Source organism: Podarcis cretensis (genome assembly GCF_951804945.1).
Source record: "Podarcis cretensis genome assembly, chromosome: 3".
Classification (NCBI taxonomy): domain Eukaryota; kingdom Metazoa; phylum Chordata; class Lepidosauria; order Squamata; family Lacertidae; genus Podarcis; species Podarcis cretensis.
In genome coordinates, this window is record NC_137172.1 from 1,027,411 (window position 1) to 1,046,717 (window position 19,307).

The 19,307-nt window shown below is 54.7% G+C and overlaps 1 protein-coding gene and 1 long non-coding RNA gene across 7 annotated transcripts in view; one reads left to right on the forward strand and one right to left on the reverse strand.

The window, feature by feature from the left end:
* LOC307212024 overlaps positions 1 to 19,307 on the forward strand; it is a 448,212-nt gene that overhangs the window by 200,010 nt on the left and 228,895 nt on the right. The window lies entirely within an intron of this gene.
* The window catches only part of DTNB (dystrobrevin beta), a 108,191-nt gene that overhangs the window by 2,810 nt on the left and 86,074 nt on the right, over positions 1 to 19,307 (reverse strand). For all 6 annotated transcript variants that reach the window (XM_079968690.1, XM_079968694.1, XM_079968693.1 and 3 more), the window contains 4 exons: positions 6,155 to 6,314; positions 4,216 to 4,305; positions 1,076 to 1,132; positions 137 to 172 (listed from right to left, as the gene is read on the reverse strand). In XM_079968690.1, the coding sequence (XP_079824816.1) occupies positions 168 to 172; positions 1,076 to 1,132; positions 4,216 to 4,305; positions 6,155 to 6,314 (312 nt within the window). In that variant the 3' untranslated portion in view covers positions 137 to 167. The remainder of the gene's footprint in view (positions 1 to 136; positions 173 to 1,075; positions 1,133 to 4,215; positions 4,306 to 6,154; positions 6,315 to 19,307) is intronic.

Consider the following 19,307-nt stretch of genomic DNA (forward strand, 5'->3'; position numbering starts at 1 on the left):
CCCTGCCTACTGGGGGCCAGTGTGGCTGGCAGGCAGGCAGGCAGGCAGGCAGGCAGTCATGCAATATGCCTTTCATCCCTCTGTAAACACAACTGTGCCTACACCTTACCTGGAAAAGAAAAGAGTGTCTGCTCACCTGAATGGCTGGCCAGGGCGGAGTCTTCCGCTTAACCTGTGGGACAAGACAAAGGGCCGGCTGAGAAAGCCAGGAACAAACTGCGATGGTGGCAGCAGCCGCAAAACCCCACCCAGGCAAGGTTTTATGTATTTATCTTGAAAGTTCTATACCATGCCTTTGAAGAAAGCACCTGCAGTGGTTTATGTCCAAAAGCATTTTTAAAGAATTATGAATAACAACAACAACAACAACAACAACAAAAGTCATTTTATTATTTATACCCTGGCCATCTGGCCGACTTGCCCCACCCACTCTGGGAGGCTTCCAACACATATGAAAACATAATAAAACATCACACGTTAAAAACTGCCCGGTACGGGGCTGTTTTCAGGTGTCTTCTAAAAGTCGTCTAGTTAATTTATCTCCTTGACATCTGATGGGAAGACAACGTGGACCTCCAAAGACAACCGGGAGCAGAGGGCACATGCTTTTGTGTACATGGGGAACTCTTGGAATCAACCCCTCCCTGCTGTCGGATGCGACCATCCTGCAGCTGGGAAGAACTGGGCAGCCCCCTCCCTCCACCAGGGACCTGCCCAAAGACCTGGTGGAAGAAGGAGCACCAGGGGGCAGAGATGGTGCTGTGACGCTTCTGCTTCTGCATCCCACCCCTGGGGGGGGGGGCACTAACACAAACCTTGCTCTGCACCACCATCTAACGGGGTGAGGTGGGGTGAGTGCTCAGAGGGCACAGTGGGCTTGTTGCAGCTGCCACCCATTGGAAACATAAGAAGGCCCGTCATCCTGCCCCATGGCTTGTGAAGAGCTGCACTTGGGCGTTCTGCACCAACAGAGACTTTTTCCTGCTCCACCCGTCGTGCAAAAGTGGCAGCACCCAACCGCCTTGGTCTGCTCTGCCAACACGCCAAGGGATTTCCCCTCCCCTCCTGATCTCACCTCGGTCCTTCCCGTTCTGGATCTTGTCTTCCTCCTCCTCCTCGCCTCCTTCCTCACCTTTTAAAACAAAACAAAGAACCAGCCGTGAGGGTTTGGGCCAAAGGGAGAGTCTCCAGGGAGGGGTCCACAGGTCATGCTGCCAGGGCCGTGGGCAAGAGTGACCCTGCTGCCACTTCCAGGGGACGGGGGGGGGGGGAGTCCTTCTTATGGGGCAAACTCCTTGCTCCCAAGTCGTTGCGTCATGGGTAGGTAAAGGTAAAGGTACCGCTGCCCGTACGGGCCAGTCTTGACAGACTCTGGGGTTGTGCGCCCATCTCACTTAAGAGGCCAGGGGCCAGCGCTGTCCGGAGACACATCCGGGTCACGTGGCCAGCGTGACATCGCTGCTCTGGCCAGAGCCAGAGCCAGAGCCAGAGCCGCACACGGAAACGCCGTTTACCTTCCCGCTAGTAAGCGGTCCCTATTTATCTACTTGCACCCGGAGGTGCTTTCGAACTGCTAGGTTGGCAGGCGCTGGGACCGAGCAGCGGGAGCGCACCCCGCCGCAGGGATTCGAACCGCCGACCTTTCGATCGGCAAGCCCTAGGCGCTGAGGCTTTTACCCACAGCGCCACCTGCGTCCCATTGCGTCATGGGTGTGGGGCACAATATGATAAGAACTGGAGCTCAGAGGCCAAGCAAGGTCATCAAAACATTCTTCCGGGAGGAAAGGCGAGAGAGGATGGGTGGCCAACTCTGGCAGGAGATCCAAGCATCCACTGCCCTCCCCAGGGCTGCTCAGGGTGGTCAGCATCAAAGAAGCACCATTGCAAAAGAGGAAATGTCCACATTAAATAGGCCAGGTCCCCCCTATAAAAGACATGCAGTGTCTCAGTCCGTTTCTTAAAGGGCCAGCGAGGAAGTGTGTTGTTGTGTGTGTTCCCTCAGACACCCAGGAAGCAGACTGAGGGGTGGGGGGTGGGGGGGGTAGGGTGGTGAGGGGCATGAGCGGAAAAAGAGAGGAAGGCAGAAGACGAAACTGCCCCAGTAGGTGAAAAGGAGCGACAATTCTGGGACCAGGGTGGGGGGAGTGGAATCTGCATGCCTGGACCCCCCAAGGAGGACAGGGCTGGGGGGAAGTGCTGGGGAAGATCTACTTTCCCCTGTACCCCCCCCCAGCTGTGCTTGGAAGCCCAGAAGCTGCCCCACCAACAGGCCTTCCACTGGGGATCAGCACACCAGAGGCAAGATGGCAGGCAGTCTCGCTCCCGGAGGGGGGGGCGCAGAGGATGCAGCCGGGGCCCCCACCTGCTTGCTTGCTGGAATCAAGGGGCCCTGGCCCACCCCACACTGATTCCCACCAGGGCACAACGCCTCTTCCCAGGGGGCGGGAAGCTGCAGCCCAAGGCCCTGCCTGCCTGGGCACGGACGCCCGGCTCCAACCAGACTCCTTCTGGCAGAGGCTGCTGCGGCCGGGCTCCCGACTCCAGCTGTTTCCATGGATTTTCACAAATGAGATCCTTCCAGACACTTTCCAGGGTCCCCTGGCCTGCATCTTATCAAAGTGGGAGCCTGTAGTCTGTTCATCTGTCATCTCCCTGCACGGCCCAAGAGCTCAGCGCAGAAGCCGCCGGCAGAACAAGCCCTGTTTTGTTGCCGAATGTTATTGTCCAAGAGGTTGCCTTTTCCCGGAGCGAGGAAGGGAGGGAAGGAGGCAGCCTTGCTAAGCCCCCACCCGGACGGGAAGACACAGGGCTCCATCTTGCAGCCTCTGGCTCAGCCCAATGGACCAAGCGCCCCAGAGGAGGCTGCTCCAGCAAAGGACTGGGGAGCAGAGGACTCATCACTCGCCCAGAGGCCACCTTTGCCACAGGCCTCGGAATTTCCTCACATAGGAAGGCCTCCTTCAGGCCCAGAGAGGGGGGTGGGTGGGCTTGCAGCCCTTCCGCCTGTTAAGCTGTGCTCCAGAAGGACTCAAGCTGCTCTCTGGGAATGCAAGGTTTCTAGGCAGAGGTTGGGTGATCCTTTTGCTGAGATTCTAGCATTGTAGGGGGTTGGACTGGATGACCCTCAGGGTCCCTTCCAACTCTACAGCTCTGTGCCTCTATGAATCAGAACTGGGAGGGGCTCAGCAGACATCCAACCTCCCCCCTAAAGCTCATTGGGTAGATAAGGTACTCCTGGACGTATGACCAGAAGAGATGTAATCCACCTGAACGTATGTAGCCCAAGGCCCTTCCATCCTGCTCAGAAGAGTTTCCCAGCACATCCAGGCAACTTGCTTGTCCATTCTGACAGCAGAGGATTTCTCTTAAATCCAGGAAAGTCTTGGCAGCCACACACAATGATGCCTGCACAATCACGTGCAATCAAGAGCTGGTTTGGGATGGACCTTTTCCTGCCGGTCCTTGTGGGAAAATGAAACTTCCAGCACAGCCTGACCTGGGCTCCCTCTTCCCTCGCCTCCCCCATCTTTAGTGAGGGCAATGGAAAGGCTTCATCTGCCCTTAGGGGCACTGTCAGGTAGTCAGAGCTACCCAACTGGCCATGCAATTCTGTGGTTTAATTAGTTTAGCTCCACAATCCTCAGCTGGATGGCATTTCTCACTGGAGGGGCTGGAAGGAAGGAAGGAAGGAAGGAAGGAAGGAAGGTCAAAGAAGCAGCTGGCTGGGGAGGAGCAGGGCTGCGAACAGGCATGGAAAATTGAGCAAAAAGTAGTGGCTTTTCCATAACTATCTTTGCCCCCCACTTAACAGCAATTTCCCCTGTAAAACCTGAACCCTGCAAAAATTTAGTGTAGCAAGTGTACTTGCCTCCATTGCAAGTACATCGTCTCTCCCCGGTTTTTGTTCCCCAGAAGCAGCGCAGAGGCATCACGGTCACCCCCGCAGGTCCCAAACCCACCAGCCGGTCAGTCTGCAGGGAAAGCTGGATGGAGGCAGTTGGACCAGAGGCCTCCTTTGCTATATACCTGTTGCAATGCGGAAAGTGGCTGCCTGAGGGTCACAGGTGATTCTTGGCTATTAGCTGTTTGGCAGCTGGAGAATATGGGGCTCGTTCCAGTGGAACTCTAAACTAGAGAACTGAAGAAATGCCCCCAGTTCCCAAACAGGGCATTCCAAACTGGAAGCGTCTGCTTTCCCTCCACTCTCCCACTTACCCGAATGAAGCTCCTTCACCAACGATGACATTGTGTTCGTGATTGAATCGGCTGCTACCAGCAAATCGTTACGGAGGTTTCGCCGGGTCCCTGGGGAAGAAATGGAGGTGGTAAGGAACATGAGGAGCCACACAGGGGCCCCTCTGCCTTGCCCGTGATGTGGAGTCTGAGAATCTGGACCGGAAACGACCCCTGCCTGAGAGACGGTTGGCTTTTTGATGCGACGGCCAGCTTCCCAATAAATCCTTGAGGGGAACAGTCTGCACCCACAAAGTCAGGCTCCCCTGGAAGCGTCCAGCCATGGTGCCAGGTGGATCCTACCTCTAGCCGTTGCTATTCAGGTTCTTGGTTTATTCCTATCCCCTCTTTTCCTCCACAGAGCTCAAGGTGGCAGATATTATAATAATAATAATAATAATAATAATAATAATAATAATAATAATAATTTATTTATATCCCGCCCTCCCCAGCCGAAGCCGGGCTAGGAGCGGCTAACAACAATAAAAGCAATACAGCATTCTAAAACCATTTCATTTCAAAATCAATTCAAATCAAATTAATGGCAACCATTGGGCTAGAGTTCTGTGAGGATTACCAAAGGAGGGGGTCAGGCTGTGCCCTGGCCAAAGGCCTGGTGGAACAGCTCCGTCTTCAAGGCCCTGTGGAAAGATGTCAAGTCCCGCAGGGCCCTAGTCTCTTGTGACAGAGCATTCCATCAGATCGGGGCCACGGCCGAAAAAGCCCTGGCTCTGGTTGAGGCCAGCCTAACCTCCCTGTGGCCTGGGACCTCCAAGGTGTTTTTGTTTGAAGACCGCTATGGTTCTCTTCTTCCTCATAGAATCCCCAGAAAACAGCTTAGGCTGAGAGGCAGTGACCAGCCCAAGGCCACATCAGTGAGCTTTGTGGCCAACTGCAGATTCGAACCCTGGTCTCTCCCAGTTCTGGAGTCCCAGCACTCTAACCAGACACCACACTGGCTGTCTTTGTGATGCTCAATGAGGGGGTGCGCTGGCTTGAGGGGGAGGCATTGGAGAAGCCCCTTTAGGATGCAAGGACCAGCAGTGCTTCTCAGACTCAAGATCTTACACATTTATTTTGAAAAATACATTAGGTTCCCAGGAAGGAAAGGCACGGGAAGTTGTTGTTGCTTTAAAACATTTGATTTCCAAAATGCAAATGGGGAAAATTGAAAGGAGTTACATCATGCAATTACTAACAGAAGGTAACGTGTTTAACACATTCCCCCCTTTTATGCGTAGGTAGGCATATATGTAAGGTTAATTGACAACTCACCCAAAATTCCTCTTAGCACTGAGGGGGCTTCCCAAGCAGGGCTGTTTAGGTCCTATTTTTCTGCCTGTGCATTTGGCAGGTGAGAACCCAAAACCCAAAGTTGCGGAGGACAAATGGGAGGGGTAGCTATCGCTGCAGGATCGGGATTCAAGATGACCTTAACTGATGGGTGAACTGGGCACAAACTCATGAAACGAATTTGTCTGTGCACTATATAAAGGTAAAGGTAAAGGGACCCCTGACCATTAGGTCCAGTCGTGGCCGACTCTGGGGTTGCGGCGCTCATCTCATTTTATTGGCCGAGGGAGCCGGTGTACAGCTTCCGGGTCATGTGGCCAGCAGGACTAAGCCGCTTCAGGCGAACCAGAGCAGCGCACGGAAATGCCGTTTACCTTCCCGCTGGAATGGTACCTATTTATCTACTTGCACTTTGATGTGCTTTTGAACTGCTAGGTTGGCAGGAGCAGGGACCGAGCAACCGGAGCTCACTCCGTCACAGGGATTCGAACCGCCGACCTTCTGATTGGCAAGTCCTAGGCTCTGTGGTTTAACCCACAGCGCCACCCGCGTCCCGCGCACTATATACAAAGGCACAAAATTGCACCCACCCAGCTATCAAGTGCCGCAGGGTTCTCCAAACACTCACCTTGTGCAAACGCTTCCTGGACGTCTCCTCCGACGCCCGCCAGGGAATCTTGGGGCACGTGAGTTGGGGTGGAGCCGGCGGAGGTGGACCGGACTGGCATGGGCATGGAGCGCCCCGTCCCGTGGCCGGGGGAGGTCGGAGGAGACCCTGCAGCCTGAGCCTGAAACAAGAGATGGAGACCTGTTGAGTCCGTTCTCCCCTTCTGAACAGCTCTTTCAAAAGCAGAAGGTGGGCGCCAACCTCAGGAACGTCAAACTCTTAGCTTAGGCAAAAGGACATGCAAGGGCTGCTTCAGCTGAGATTCCTGCACTGCAGGGGGCTGGGCTAGAGGACCCTTGGAGTTCCCTTCCAGCTCTACAATTCTATGATTCTAAATCAAATCGCCCCCAAAAGCCACATTCCCTGGTGGCGTCAAACCAACTTGTCAGTAAAACTTGTTCCTAGTTTAAAGCTTGTAGTATTTCCTGTTCCTCAAGTTTTATGCTGGATCATGATTTTTAAGCGTTTTATGGTTGGGGCTCCTGTTGTAAACCTTTTTATTCCCGCTTTAAGGCCACCAGGTAACCTTTAGTTATGGAGCAGCCGAAATAATAAATAAAAGCAAGTAGCAAAAATAGTGTAAGCTGAGGTCTTGGAGAGCAAAATACCAAGATGAATATTTTAAGGAATGACGTGATGGGTCTCCCTGCAGGAGACGGCTCCTGGTCCCCGAAGTCCGGCCTGAAATTCAGCGCATTTGCAGCGGGTGTTCAGTGATGCGAAGACAGAGCCCACAGGGCATCCCTGGGGAGATGTGGGTGTGGAGCTGGTGGCCCACATGGAACAGACGTCAGAGAAGGAAATCTTGGGCTGGAGTGAAAAAGCGCAGGGTGGGAGGCTCTGGAAAAGTCACAGGCCTGGTGCCCTTCGGATGATCTGCAGAAAAGGGCAGCTTGGGAAATTATGCCTGGCAAGAAGGAAGCGACAGAGGAAAGTGCTCTCTCTCTCATGTAATGCTGGAACTCAGGGACACCCAAGGAAGGTGGATGTTGGGAGACAGAGGGCAGGTGGAATGCAGTCCTTCCTGCAGCACAGCGTTAAACTATGGAACTCTCTACCACAGGAGGCAGGGATGGCCCCCAGTTTGGGTGGCTCTGAAAGAGGAAGAGACAAATTCATGGAGAAGGAAAGGGCTCTCAAAGGCTACAGGAGCCAGGATGGAACCCACATGAGGGGAAAAGGCTGCTCTGGTGTGCAGGTTTCCCAGAGAAAAGGATGCTGGCCGGATCCAGCAGACTCTTCTTATGTCCTGAAGGACTGCAACCCGAATCAGCCCCGGCCAAGGCTTGTCCATAACACCCAGAAGGAACAAGACTGGGGAAGGCATGATGTCCTGGGGGATGTCTGGGGCCCAGATACTTCAATAAACTGGCCACAAAGGGCCATAAGGGACACAAAAGAGAAATGATCTGGGCAGGATGGCACCATTGCCATGAAGGTACAGAAGCAATGGAACCAGACTGTGGAGAGTTAATAATCCAAAAGGTGGCACAGCAGCCTTATTCCTCCTAGGAGAAGCCCTAGATACCGAAGGGCCTCACGCAGCCCAGCCCTCTTAGGGTCCCTTCCAAAGCTAAGATTCTAGGATTCTATAAAGTTGTGGGGCTTTCCTCTGCTCCTGCCACCCTTTGGACCCTGACCCAAGTCTCCCAGAACCCCCAGTGCCTCCACCTCTACTACATTTACACTCCATTTTCCCTCCACAGAGCTCCAGTTTGTGCTCTCCCCCCCCCCCATTTCACCCCCCACAACCCTTTGAGGTTCGCCCAGAGGGGCCACCCGGTGGGGTTCACGACCAGACAGGAGGGTGGGGATTTGAACCCCAGTCTCCCAGGTCCTCGTCTCAAACTTGATCCACTGCCCCACGCTGGCCTCGGCCAGGCGGCCCCAGGAGCCAGAGGGGAGCGCTCCCTTTCCGTCTCAGTGCCGTGCCTAATTTGACATGTGACAGTAGCACTTTGACTGCGTCCCCCTCTCTATGCGCTGAGCTGCACACCGTGTCATGGCTGCCGAGGCCTCAATGCTTGTGACTAATGCCATAATTACCCCATTAACATTTTACAGGGTTCAGCTTGGGCTGTTGTTTCATCTGGTCTTTATCCTCTTTTACATTCTTTTCTTAAAGAAACAGCCTTTGAACCACATTTGCTACTATGGAAACTGTGTCGTTACCGGAGCGGATGGTGCCTGGCAATGCCCACAAAAGTAAGTCGGGGGGGGGGAGTGGGTTTCGACAGAGCTTCGCTCGAAGGATGGCAGGGGGTCTCTCTGGGCCTGGGGTTTTTTTTTTGCAGCAGCTCCCCCCACGGCACTGCCTCCCCTAAGACCCAAACGGAGACCTTTGGGTCTGCTTTCAGACACCCTAAACTGGCCTCTGAGAGGAGTTTGCTCAGGATTTAGTGATCAGCCAGATCCTGCTCCATCACAAGCCACATGCCAGCACAGGCAGCACTTCAGGGCAGGGAATCCACAGCAGGGACTCTGGTATCTAGAGGAGCCTCAAGGTCAAACCAGAAGTTGATGGTGGTGTTTTCCTGCGGCTGCTGTCTTCAAAGGCTGGGGTCTCCTGCAGCCCTCGTTTGCAGCTTGCCAGCCTGCACTGATGAGGGTCTCCCAGCGACAGACGGATGAAGGGCTGCTTATCCCAAAGGAGAGCCCTGGACCCCCTTCTCCCCCTGCATTATCTGGCAGTTCAGAGGAGCAACAGAGTCTCTTGGCTGGGGCTGGCGGGAGTTGTTGGGGAAGGCATGGCTCTTTGGCCTACAGTGCAGGGGCCCTCGCTCCTTCCAGCTGTCAGCTTTGTGTCTTTGTGTTCCCTATTTAGTATAGAGTCATACCTCGAGTTGAATGTGTTTCAGGTTGAGCGCTTTTGGGTTGTGCTCCGCGGCAACCCAGAAATAACGGAGCGCGTTACTTCCGGGTTTCACCACTCATGCATGCACAGACACTCAAAATGACGTCATACGCATGCGCAGAAGCGGCAAAACACAACCCGCGCACGTGGAGATGCGCCGTTGCGTCTTACGTTCCATTCAGGATGCAAACGGGGCTCCGGAACGGATCCCGTTTGCATCCCGAGGTACCACTGCACCCTCAGCCTGGGATTCCCCATGGGTTGCACAGCCTTCCTGCCTGGAGGGGCAGAGGTGCCAGCTGCAAGGGTCAAATTCCCTGGTGTGCTGCCCCACGTGGTTCTGGGCGACCAAGGAAGGAAGGGGCCAAAGCTCTTAGCCTTGCCCACTTTGGCAGATATTCTGCTCCGGGGCCTCTGGGACATTGGGTTTTCCCAGTATTGGGATGCTGCGGCTGAATCGTGAGGAATGCTGTCTTGTGCCCCAAGGAGGAAAAACGAAAGTGGGGCAGGGGGAGGTTGTTGTTGCAGCAGCAGCAAGATTTTGACTGCAGGATGAAACTCCAAGCCTGACTGCTTTGTTTCCCTCATCACCACTTCCTACAAGCATGCCTGTAAATATACAGAAACACATTCACAGCAGAGAAAGACCACCCCAGATATGGATATGGGCATGACGGTGGCCTCAGCAGGGAGTTCCCACCTCCTGTTTTCACACCCCTTTTCCAACACACACCCTGATGCAGATAGTGGGGGAAAGATGCTGACGGACTAGAGGACAACATTCCTTGATGGCAGAGACCTTCCTCTTTGCCACCAAGAGCAGCACGGACTTAATCTCCTCCAGGGAAAGGTGTGGGCAGCAGCCCTGCAGATCCCGAAACAAAACTCAGCCTGTGGTTGTTACGGCAAAGCACTCCCCGAAGGTTCCGGCCCCAGATGGGGAAAGGAGGAAGGAAAACAACAGAAAACCTCCTTGTGGGGTTTCTCTTGCAAGATGCAGAAACACAAGGCAGAAAAACCTCATTTTCCTTTTCTGCCAACAAAGGTCTGCTGCGGGTTTTTCACCCACACGCCTCCTGAGATTCAAGGTTTGCAACGAAGAGGGTCTGTGCTTGGCTTAGACAGATTTAAATACCACTCTCAACCCCGGGGGGGGATTTTCAACAGCAAAGCAGCATCAGAGGCTCCCTGGAGAGTCAGGAACGGAAGGTTGGGACTCAGCACCAGAGCACAGACGCAGGAAAAGGCCCAAGGTGGAGCTGAAAGGCTATTGCAGGACGAGGCAGGCAAGCCACAGCCAGATGAACCCTCTTCCAGCTCTCCAGGCAAGCAGACGAGGAAACTGAACACAAGGATGCAGCCGCTCAGAGGGAACTCCGGGAATGAGGGCAGGATGGAGCCTGGAATCCCAGCCAAATCAACAGCCCCCACACCTGAGAGGCAGAGACCTGGGCCAAAAACCCTGTTTGCAAAACTTCACGTTTACTCCTTGCAGCCAGTTGGGACCCACAGGCAAGACACGGAAGCGTTCAGAGTGAAACTCTACTCCTGCTGTGCGCCCAGACCCACGCTGGCCCTGCAGTCCCATGTGTGGTCTCAGGAGCCACGCTGTGGCCCCCCATGTGGGGAATCACTGGGCTGCCAGTGGCAGGAGAGGAACAGCATGTGCAGAGTGGGGCTAAATTAAACTTTCTTCCAAGGGTTTCTTGCAGCAAAATAGTGGGACACACAACAGCATAGCTCAGCGCCCGCAAAGCTCCATCCTGACACCCTGAGGCGGCTGCCACTGCCCAGGGGAAGCTGGCAGGGATCTGCTTTGTGGCACTGCTCCTCTGCCACTTAGCCCAAAAGGCTCCCAGGCAAGCTTACAGAAATCAGTGCAGCACAATTGCATGCTATGCAGAGGTTCACTGCTAAGGGTTCTGCAAATACAGGAAAATCACACATTGCTGGGTGAGAGGGAGACAGGAAGAATCCCCTGTACTCCCAGAGGCAGTGCGCTGAGCAGGCCTTGCCCAGCAAGCAAGGCAGAGAGCTTGAAAGCACTTTAGGTGCTGGGTAACCCCAAGCAGACCTGGTGCAAAAAGAGATTTTAAGCTCTCCAGTTTGCTTAGATTTACCATATTTTTCGCCCTATAGGACGCACCGGCCCATAGGACGCACCTAGTTTTTTTTTGGGGGGGGGGAAATAAAGAAAAAAAATTATCCCCCCCCCCAGCCACGGCTTCAGCGCGCCCCGCACTCCGGGCAGCAGGCTGCTATCCGCAGCCTAGGGAGCCCTGCAGGAACTCCCGTGGGCTCCCCAGGCTTGCTGATAGCTTCCTGAAGCCTGGAGAGCGAGAGGGGTCGGTGCGCACCGACCCCTCTCGCTCTCCAAGCTTCAGCGAAAGCCTGCATTCACCCCATAGGACGCACACACATTTCCCCTTTATTTTTGGAGGGGAAAAAGTGCGTCCTATAGGGCGAAAAATACGGTAACTTGAACAGTTTCAACCGGCCTGCCTTCATCTGCCTATGATTGAAATCATGCATATTAGGTATGCATAAGATGTGATCGTATTGTGTTTTTATTTTTTAGAAAAGGAGGCTTAGGTGACCATGCAGAAGAGAGACCTGTCAAAATCTACCAGCCACCGTTTTTAAAGTCTCCAAAGGGGTTTGTGGGCAAGCAGGGGATGATGGACATGCCCCTCCCTCTCTTGCCCAGTTTAGGGACTGGGATATCTACCTGGCCACCATGCGGAGCCCTGCAGACATTTAGAAATTCTGCCAGATGAAGGAGGCAATGGAAACCTTCTGCAAACCAAGAGAGGCATTTCAGAAATGGAAGGGCAGGGGTGCGATGTGTCTGCCCACAAAGAAGAGCAGCTGGGATGGAGCTCCCCAGACTCCTAGCGCAGAGAGAAGCTTCGTGTCAGCAGGGATTCCGCGGGCAGCAGAATCCAGGCAAAGAGGTGGCCAGCTGGGCACCCGGAGGCTGCCACCGCCAGCAGGAGATCACCATCACTGCATGAGTGGCCCACGGTAGCAGGGAGAGGTGAGAGGGGCCTCTCTCATTTCAGAATGGGGGGCTCCGTTTTGGAGAGACGACTCTGCCTGCAAAAAAGGTCCTGCAGAGTCGGTGCCAGCAGGTGACCTCAGCTCCTGACAGTGGGCCAAATAAACTTGACTCCTTTGCCATCAGAAGGGAGCTGGAAAAGAAATTCCATTACTGAATCGTACTTCCCCCAACGCCAAAGGAAAAGCTGGTCCAGCTGGAGAATTCCTCGTGGGGGATAGAGTGCGTCTGCACAAACATTTCTAATCAGCCGGCCTTTTTTGCGGGGACAGGGCTGGCCCTGTGGATTCTGATTTCAGAGAGCTGAAGTTTACCAACATGGGGCACAATCCATGGGGAATTTCTCTGAGGCGGATGGGAGTTGCACTGCCGTATTCCCTCTTTCGTTTCATCGGGATTTGTGTGTGACGCAGCTTCCTTGCAGTTTGTGCCCCAAGATGGGCCTCCCCTAGCCTTGGCCAAGCTGTTGCCCCCCAGGTGTCTGGACCACAATCGCCGTCAGCCCCAAACAGGGACTTGGAGTGCCAAAGACCTGGAGGGGGCCAAGATGGAGGAGGCTGGTCTACTTTCTGGGTCTTGCACCCTGGATGCGGGTGGCGCTGTGGGTTAAACACAGAGCCTAGTGCTTGCCGATCAGAAGGTCGGAGGTTCGAATCCCCGCAACGGGGTGAGCTCCCGTTGCTCGTCCCTGCTCCTGCCAACCTAGCAGTTGGAAAGCACGCCAGTGCAAGTAGATAAATAGGTACCACTCTGGTGGAAAGGTAAACGGCATTTTTGTGCACTGCTCTGGTTTGCCAGAAGCGGCTTAGTCATGCTGGCCACATGACAAACGTTGGCTCCCTCAGCCAGTAAAGTGAGATGAGTGCCACAACCCCAGAGTCCTTCGCGACTGGACTTAATTGTCAGGGGTCCTTTATCTTTTTTTATCCTTAATAGTGCTCCAAATCCATTGTCCTGGGTGGCAGCTGCAGGGTAGGGAGAGTTCCAAGCTGTGTTTCAAGCCCCAGAGAAGCAAGTTCAAGGGAGATCCGGCAGAGATCTACCAAGGGGCATCTCAAGACAGGGGCCACTTCCCCGCCAAACCACCTGCTTCTCCCCTTATACTGTCAGTCTCAATGCTGAGAGGCCTTGGAGCCAACAGCCGCTCACAGTCCTGTCCACTGGTCATTGTGTTTTCACAGGAAATGAGCAGGACCCCAAAGTCCAGTCGTGTGAAGAGCGCCTATAGCAGCAGGTCCCACTGGTTGCGAGGAAGAGGCGACGTGACAGACGTTTATAAAATAAGGAACGTTATGGAATTGAATGCTGGAGTATTCAGGGCAGGTAAATGAAAGTTCTTCTTCATGGATGTGTAGTTAAGTAGCTGGGCCACAGGGCCGGATCCAGCTGCTCTTCATATGTGCTCAACTACAAATTTACTTGTTTCTTTTAGTCAATTTAGGTCTCTGGGGACCTCTCAGATGATTTAACATGAAATCAAGAATGATGATTAAAACACAATCAATAAGAAAACTTAGCAGCTCTGGAGTTGCTGCCACCTGTGCTGGGATCAGGACTAGGCTGGGCCTTTTGCTTCTGAGCATGGTCCGCGGGAACTGGGCCAATTCAGAATCTGGCTTGGAGGCGAAGTCTGACCTGCCAGGCTCTTTTAAATAAGCAAGAGAGGCAGGTCGTACTCCACCCCGATTCTGGCATGGCTGCGGAAGAGGACAGTGGCAGGCCGACAATCCCGGGGCTCGGATGGCTACAAAAATAAAGCCAGGCTGCACTGTAACCCTTCAGGCTTCTCCTGAGCCAGGATCCATGGAAGTCCTGCTATGCAGAGGCCGGCTGCACAGGGCAAGGAAGTCGGGTCCCTGAGAGCCAAATGCTGCATCCCATCGCATTCCAAGTCATTTAGGAACAGAAAACACACTTGGAAATCCAGGTAAAAATAAAGCCAGCCGGCCGAGATGCTTCAGTTTCTGCAGCAAAGATGCCGGGCGCAGAAGAGGCATGAGCAGAGCTTGAGCGCTCGTTTTCTGCAAGGAAGTCCCACTGAAATCCATGATTACTGCGCAAGAGCATCTCCTTGAAGGCGGGGGCCAGGAGAAACCCAGGCAGCCGGACTCTCTCTCCAGTTTCCCAGCTGAGGTTGTGCTCAGGCCTGCTACCCTCCAGAGCCCCCTTTCAACTGGAGATACTGGTGGTCCTCTGGAAGCAAAGTTTGCGCTGCAGCCCTGGGTGATATTCAACTCCTGCATCCTGCCAGCGCAAGGATTACTGTTAGCACAAAAGGACTTCCCTCCTTTCCCCCCTTCCCAAATCTGCTCCGGAGAGCTAGGGGAAGCTGAAGAACAGGTTTACAGGGGTACACGGGAGGGAGTGGGGGGCAGAGAGAGAAAAAGCTCTGTTGCACGGCCAGAAATCCTTGAGCTACTTGGCACCAGGCTGAAGGCAACTTATTTGAAACAAGGCTGAACAAATTCATGGGGGAAAGGGCTATTGATCTCCACCAGCCAGGATGGCTCTGCTCTGCCCTCCGCAGGTGGTTGGCCACTGGGAGAACTGGATGCTGGGCTAGATGGGCCACTGGTCTGATCCCCCAGGGCTCCCCTGATGTGCAGCCTTCCACCCAGAGGAGCGCTTAGGGTGAGCAGCCCATGCAATGCAGGCTCCTATTTGTGGCCCCCGTCAGCTGCGGCTCCTGCCTCCGAAAGGGCCCTTCGTGCTTCTGGTCTCCCCTCTCTGTGTGTTGCGGCGAAACTTCCAGGAACAATCCCTGTTACTCCAGCAGCCCAATAACCTTTCTTTCTCCCAAAGCGTTAATAACCCTTTCCCTGCTAAAACTCCGAAACCGGCCCTGTTATCATGGCAACGGAATGAAAGAGGCTCTTCATCCCCACGAACGCCGCTGTCTCCTGAGCGAATGGAAGGCAGCCAGGTGAGCAGATGGCTGGGGAGGACAATTCCCTGCTTTCTGCCGCTGCATGCTTAAACAAAACAAGCGCCATCACCCTCTCGGCTGCTGCCTTTTGCCAGGGCTGCGCAGAAACGCCTTGGCGGCGGCAAAGGTGCTTGTGTGCGCGGCCAGGAGAGGGGGCCGCAGCATGTGCTCCTGGCACCCGGACAGCAATGTACAGTAGGGGGGGGCAGAGGAAGGGAGGGAAGGAGGCAGGCAGGCAGGCAGGCAGACGTGCACCGTCCATTTCGCATGTTCTATTTTGGGCCTCTGCTGGCACCGGCAGCTCCCAAAAAAAGCACAGCTGTCTAATCAAACACATGGAAAGGAGGGAGAGGGGAAGCAGGCAGGATCGACGGGATTACGAGGCAGAAGATTGCGTTTAATTGCTCAGAATTGCGTAATTCAATTAAAGCGCGCCGGCACGCACGCTCATCCGTCCGGGGCCTTTGCAGCAGCTGTGGTGCTGGGGGAGCCTGTGTGGTGTGGGGGCTGCTGCTGCAGCCGTGGCGGCAGGACGAGGGAGCCAGAAATAGCTAAGATGGCGGAGAACGTCAAGGACAGAGCAGCAGGGCTTGCACGCACACGCCCGAGAGGAGCCCGGCAGAAATGCGAAGCAGCTCATTTGGCTTTTTGGGAAAAGGGCCTGCAGACCCCCTACTCAGCCCTCGCTCCTTCCCCTTCCCCTTGGCTGCACGCAACAGTTCCAGGCCAGAGTAAACGAGGCAGAGGCTCCTCCCTTCCAAAGCAGGAGTGGGGCTCCATGGCAGGGAGAAGGCAAACTCCATCACAGCCCTAATGATTAACTTGTGTGAAGCGGGAAGTGCCGACTGTCCAGGAACAGAGAGGGGGTCCTTGGAGGGAAGGGGCCTCCACTGTCCTTTGCCCTCCAGCAGGGCTGCCTGGGCAGGGCATGGAGCGCCCTGAAGGGGCCAAAGGCAGCCCTAGACATCCAGCCCTGGCTCTGCAGAGGCACAGGCCAGACCCAGTCTGGAGAGCACCACGTTCAGAGAGAGAGAGAGAGAGAGAGAGAGAGAGAGCGACCCACAGAAAGAGGCTTGAAACTGCCCCAGAGGAGTCCAGCCAGGCAAGCCAAGCTCACCTGAGTTAAAAGCACAAACACAAACACGGTTCCTGATCTACAGCCAGTGCCTGAGCTCCATCTTCTCAAGGGGAGTTTCAGCCTCACCAGGACGACGTCTGTGGGCAAGCAAAGGCCCTGGCCCCAGGCCTGGTGGTCTCTGAGGAAGTGTGGGGAAGCTTGTGGGGTGCCAAACGTCTTCCCAAGGTTCATGGAGGAAGTTGTCAACATGGCGGCTTCCTGGCACGGCTAGCTATGTGCAGGCGCCTGAGACAAGGCAGAAATCTTTGGGTACAGGAGGAACGGAGTAAGAAACCAGCCACATGGTCAGCAGGAGCACTTCAGAGAAACGTTGGTCCCGAGTGAGAGCCTTGAGGGCTCCTGGGCTCCCTCTGGCTCAGGGTGAACTACGCAGGACAAGGCAGGCTCCGCAGCACAACACCCCTTGCGCACGGGACTGACCATCACTACACACCTGGTGTGCTGGGAAGTGCCCAATGCCACTGTGGTCAAACTGGGAGCCGCAAGACTGGCCCCCTGTGCCTCCAGGGAGGGGGAGGAGGAAAGGGCACGTCCTTTGGATCAGCTGAGGGGCACCTCTGGGCAGAGCCCCCCCCCAAGCCACTTCTTACATCTCTCCATTTATTTCTGCCGTCTGTTTTCTGCTCCCTAACCAATTCCTGATCCACAAGATGACCTCCCCTCTTGTTCCATTACTCGGGAGTCTTTGGTGCAGTGCATTCTGAAAAGAATTTGGAAAACCCATGTACTTTATGTCCACTGGATCACCTCTATGTGCTTGTTGACACTCTCAAATAACTCAAATAGAGAGAAAACGTGCTTGAGCAGAAGCCATGCTGGCTCTGCTTCTCCAGCAAGGCTTGTTCTTCTGAGTAACCTGTCAGCAAACATCACCTCCTCCTTTTCCTCTGCAGCAACATCTGGCCTTTGTGACAGGGATCGAGGCCACTGTATACCCCGCTAAAGCATCTCCAAGGCTAAGCCCACCCCCCACCCCTACCCAGAGGCTCCAGCCCCATTCAGCAGTTTGGCTGCAGACCCTTCTTTCTCAGATACTAGGCAGCTGTGCCAAACCCAACATCACAAAGCCCCGTTTGTTCAGAGTTCTCTTCTTTCCGCTTTATGGGACCAGGAATCCAAAAAAACCACTGGATTCCTCATACAGAGAAGCCATGGGGCGTTGCCTTCAGATAAGACTCCCACCGCAGTGGTCATGTGAGGCTTCCTTGCTCCCCACCCAGGCTCTTCTCCCATGGGATTCAGCGGCTGAGCCCAAGAGGTCTTTCTCTGCACCAGTGCTGAGGGCTCCTCCTTCGTTCCCAATGCCCAGAGCTTCCCAGAAAGACCTCCTACAGTTCGGAAGCCAGGATGGAGGCTCAGCAGAGCTTCATGGCTCCCAGGCTAAAAGCACCCTGGGCTCCAGGCCTTGCTTATTCCTAAGATTTTTCAAGAAGCGGCACCAGTGGGGAAGTGGGGGCATCTGGTGAGATAAAGGGAACAGCCACAAACCCTGATGAAAGGAGAGGTGGGGAAAGGCTCTGCCGAGAAACCGGGCGCTCATGGCCTGGAGGACGAGAGGGCCAATTCCCAGGATCAATGGCTCTTTATGTGGCCGCGGCAACTTTTACGTGGACTCGGTGCCCTGAATGAGTTTGGTGAACACTCCGCCTCCAGGCCTGTGACGGAGAGCTGATCCAAACCACGTTTCCAGGTTTCTCTGGACGTGGCAAACTGCAGTCTACTCAGGATGCATTGAGTACTTCTACACAATGATGTCATGGAAAAATGGATCTGTGGGAGCAGATCCTCTTTCCCAAATCTAGTTTGGAAAAATAAACTGTTAACTCGGTGCTTGCAGAAACATTCTCTCTCTCTCTCCCCTTCTACCTGCCTAGCACCTTTACATCACATACAACATAAAGGTAAAGGTAAAGGTACCCCTGCCCGTACGGGCCAGTCTTGACAGACTCTGGGGTTGTGCGCCCATCTCACTTAAGAGGCCAGGGGCCAGCGCTGTCCGGAGACACTTCCGGGTCACGTGGCCAGCGTGACATCGCTGCTCTGGCGAGCCAGAGCCGCACACGGAAACGCCGTTTACCTTCCCGCTGGTAAGCGGACCCTATTTATCTACTTGCACCCAGAGGTGCTTTCGAACTGCTAGGTTGGCAGGCGCTGGGACCGAGCAGCGGGAGCGCACCCCGCCGCAGGGATTCGAACCACCGACCTTTCGATCGGCAAGTCCTAGGCGCTGAGGCTTTAACCCACAGCGCCACCTGCGTCCCCCGCACATACAACATACAATCCACCATTTAACTCCCCTTCTCAGCAAGAGATTTGTATGGTTGGAAGGGACCCTGAGTAATCTAGTCCAACCCTTCTGAAATACAGGGATCTCAAAATAAACCCACCTGAAGTTCTATGGGGAGCCTCTCCTCCCACAGCTAGACCAGGGGACACCCCACCCCCACAAGCCAGGCTGCCATGGAAACTCCTTGGGGCTTACCCCAGTCCCTGGGCCCTCCCCAGGAGACAGAAATGGGAGTTTCAAAAGTCTGCAGGCAGCTCACTTGAAAGGGACAGCCCATTCTTCCACATTCTGGAGTGAAACGTGTCAATATTTAACTCCGAAGCTTTTTATGAGACCCAGGTGCCGAGGGTGTGCAAGCCTTGGGGGCTGTATTCTCTCCACCCTGGGGGCTATTTGTGATGATAAGCGGGAGAGACAATTCATGCTGGTGGCTGCTTGATGGCAGCCAGGCAGCCCGGCCACGGTTCCAGGGGGTCGTTGCAAAGGTCAGCAGCCAGCAGTCACATGGGCAAGAGCCTCTTTGCAATCTGACCAAAGGCAGAGTTTGCTTTGCCTTGCGAATGGACAGGGGGTTGTTCCCACCAGAATAGCAGGGAAGTGCAAGTGGTTTGGGGAAGTGGCTTTGCAAAGGGCCTGGGAAGGAACTGCAAAAGGGGGCAGGGCAGGTCTCTCCCCTGTGCTCCTTCCGTGCCAAGTAAAGGTAACCCCTGACCATTAGGTCCAGTCGTGGCCGACTCTGGGGTTGTGGCGCTCATCTCGCTTTACTGGCCGAGGGAGCCGGCATACAGCTTCTGGGTCATGTGGCCAGCAGGACTAAGCCGCTTCTGGCAAACAAGAGCAGCGCACGGAAA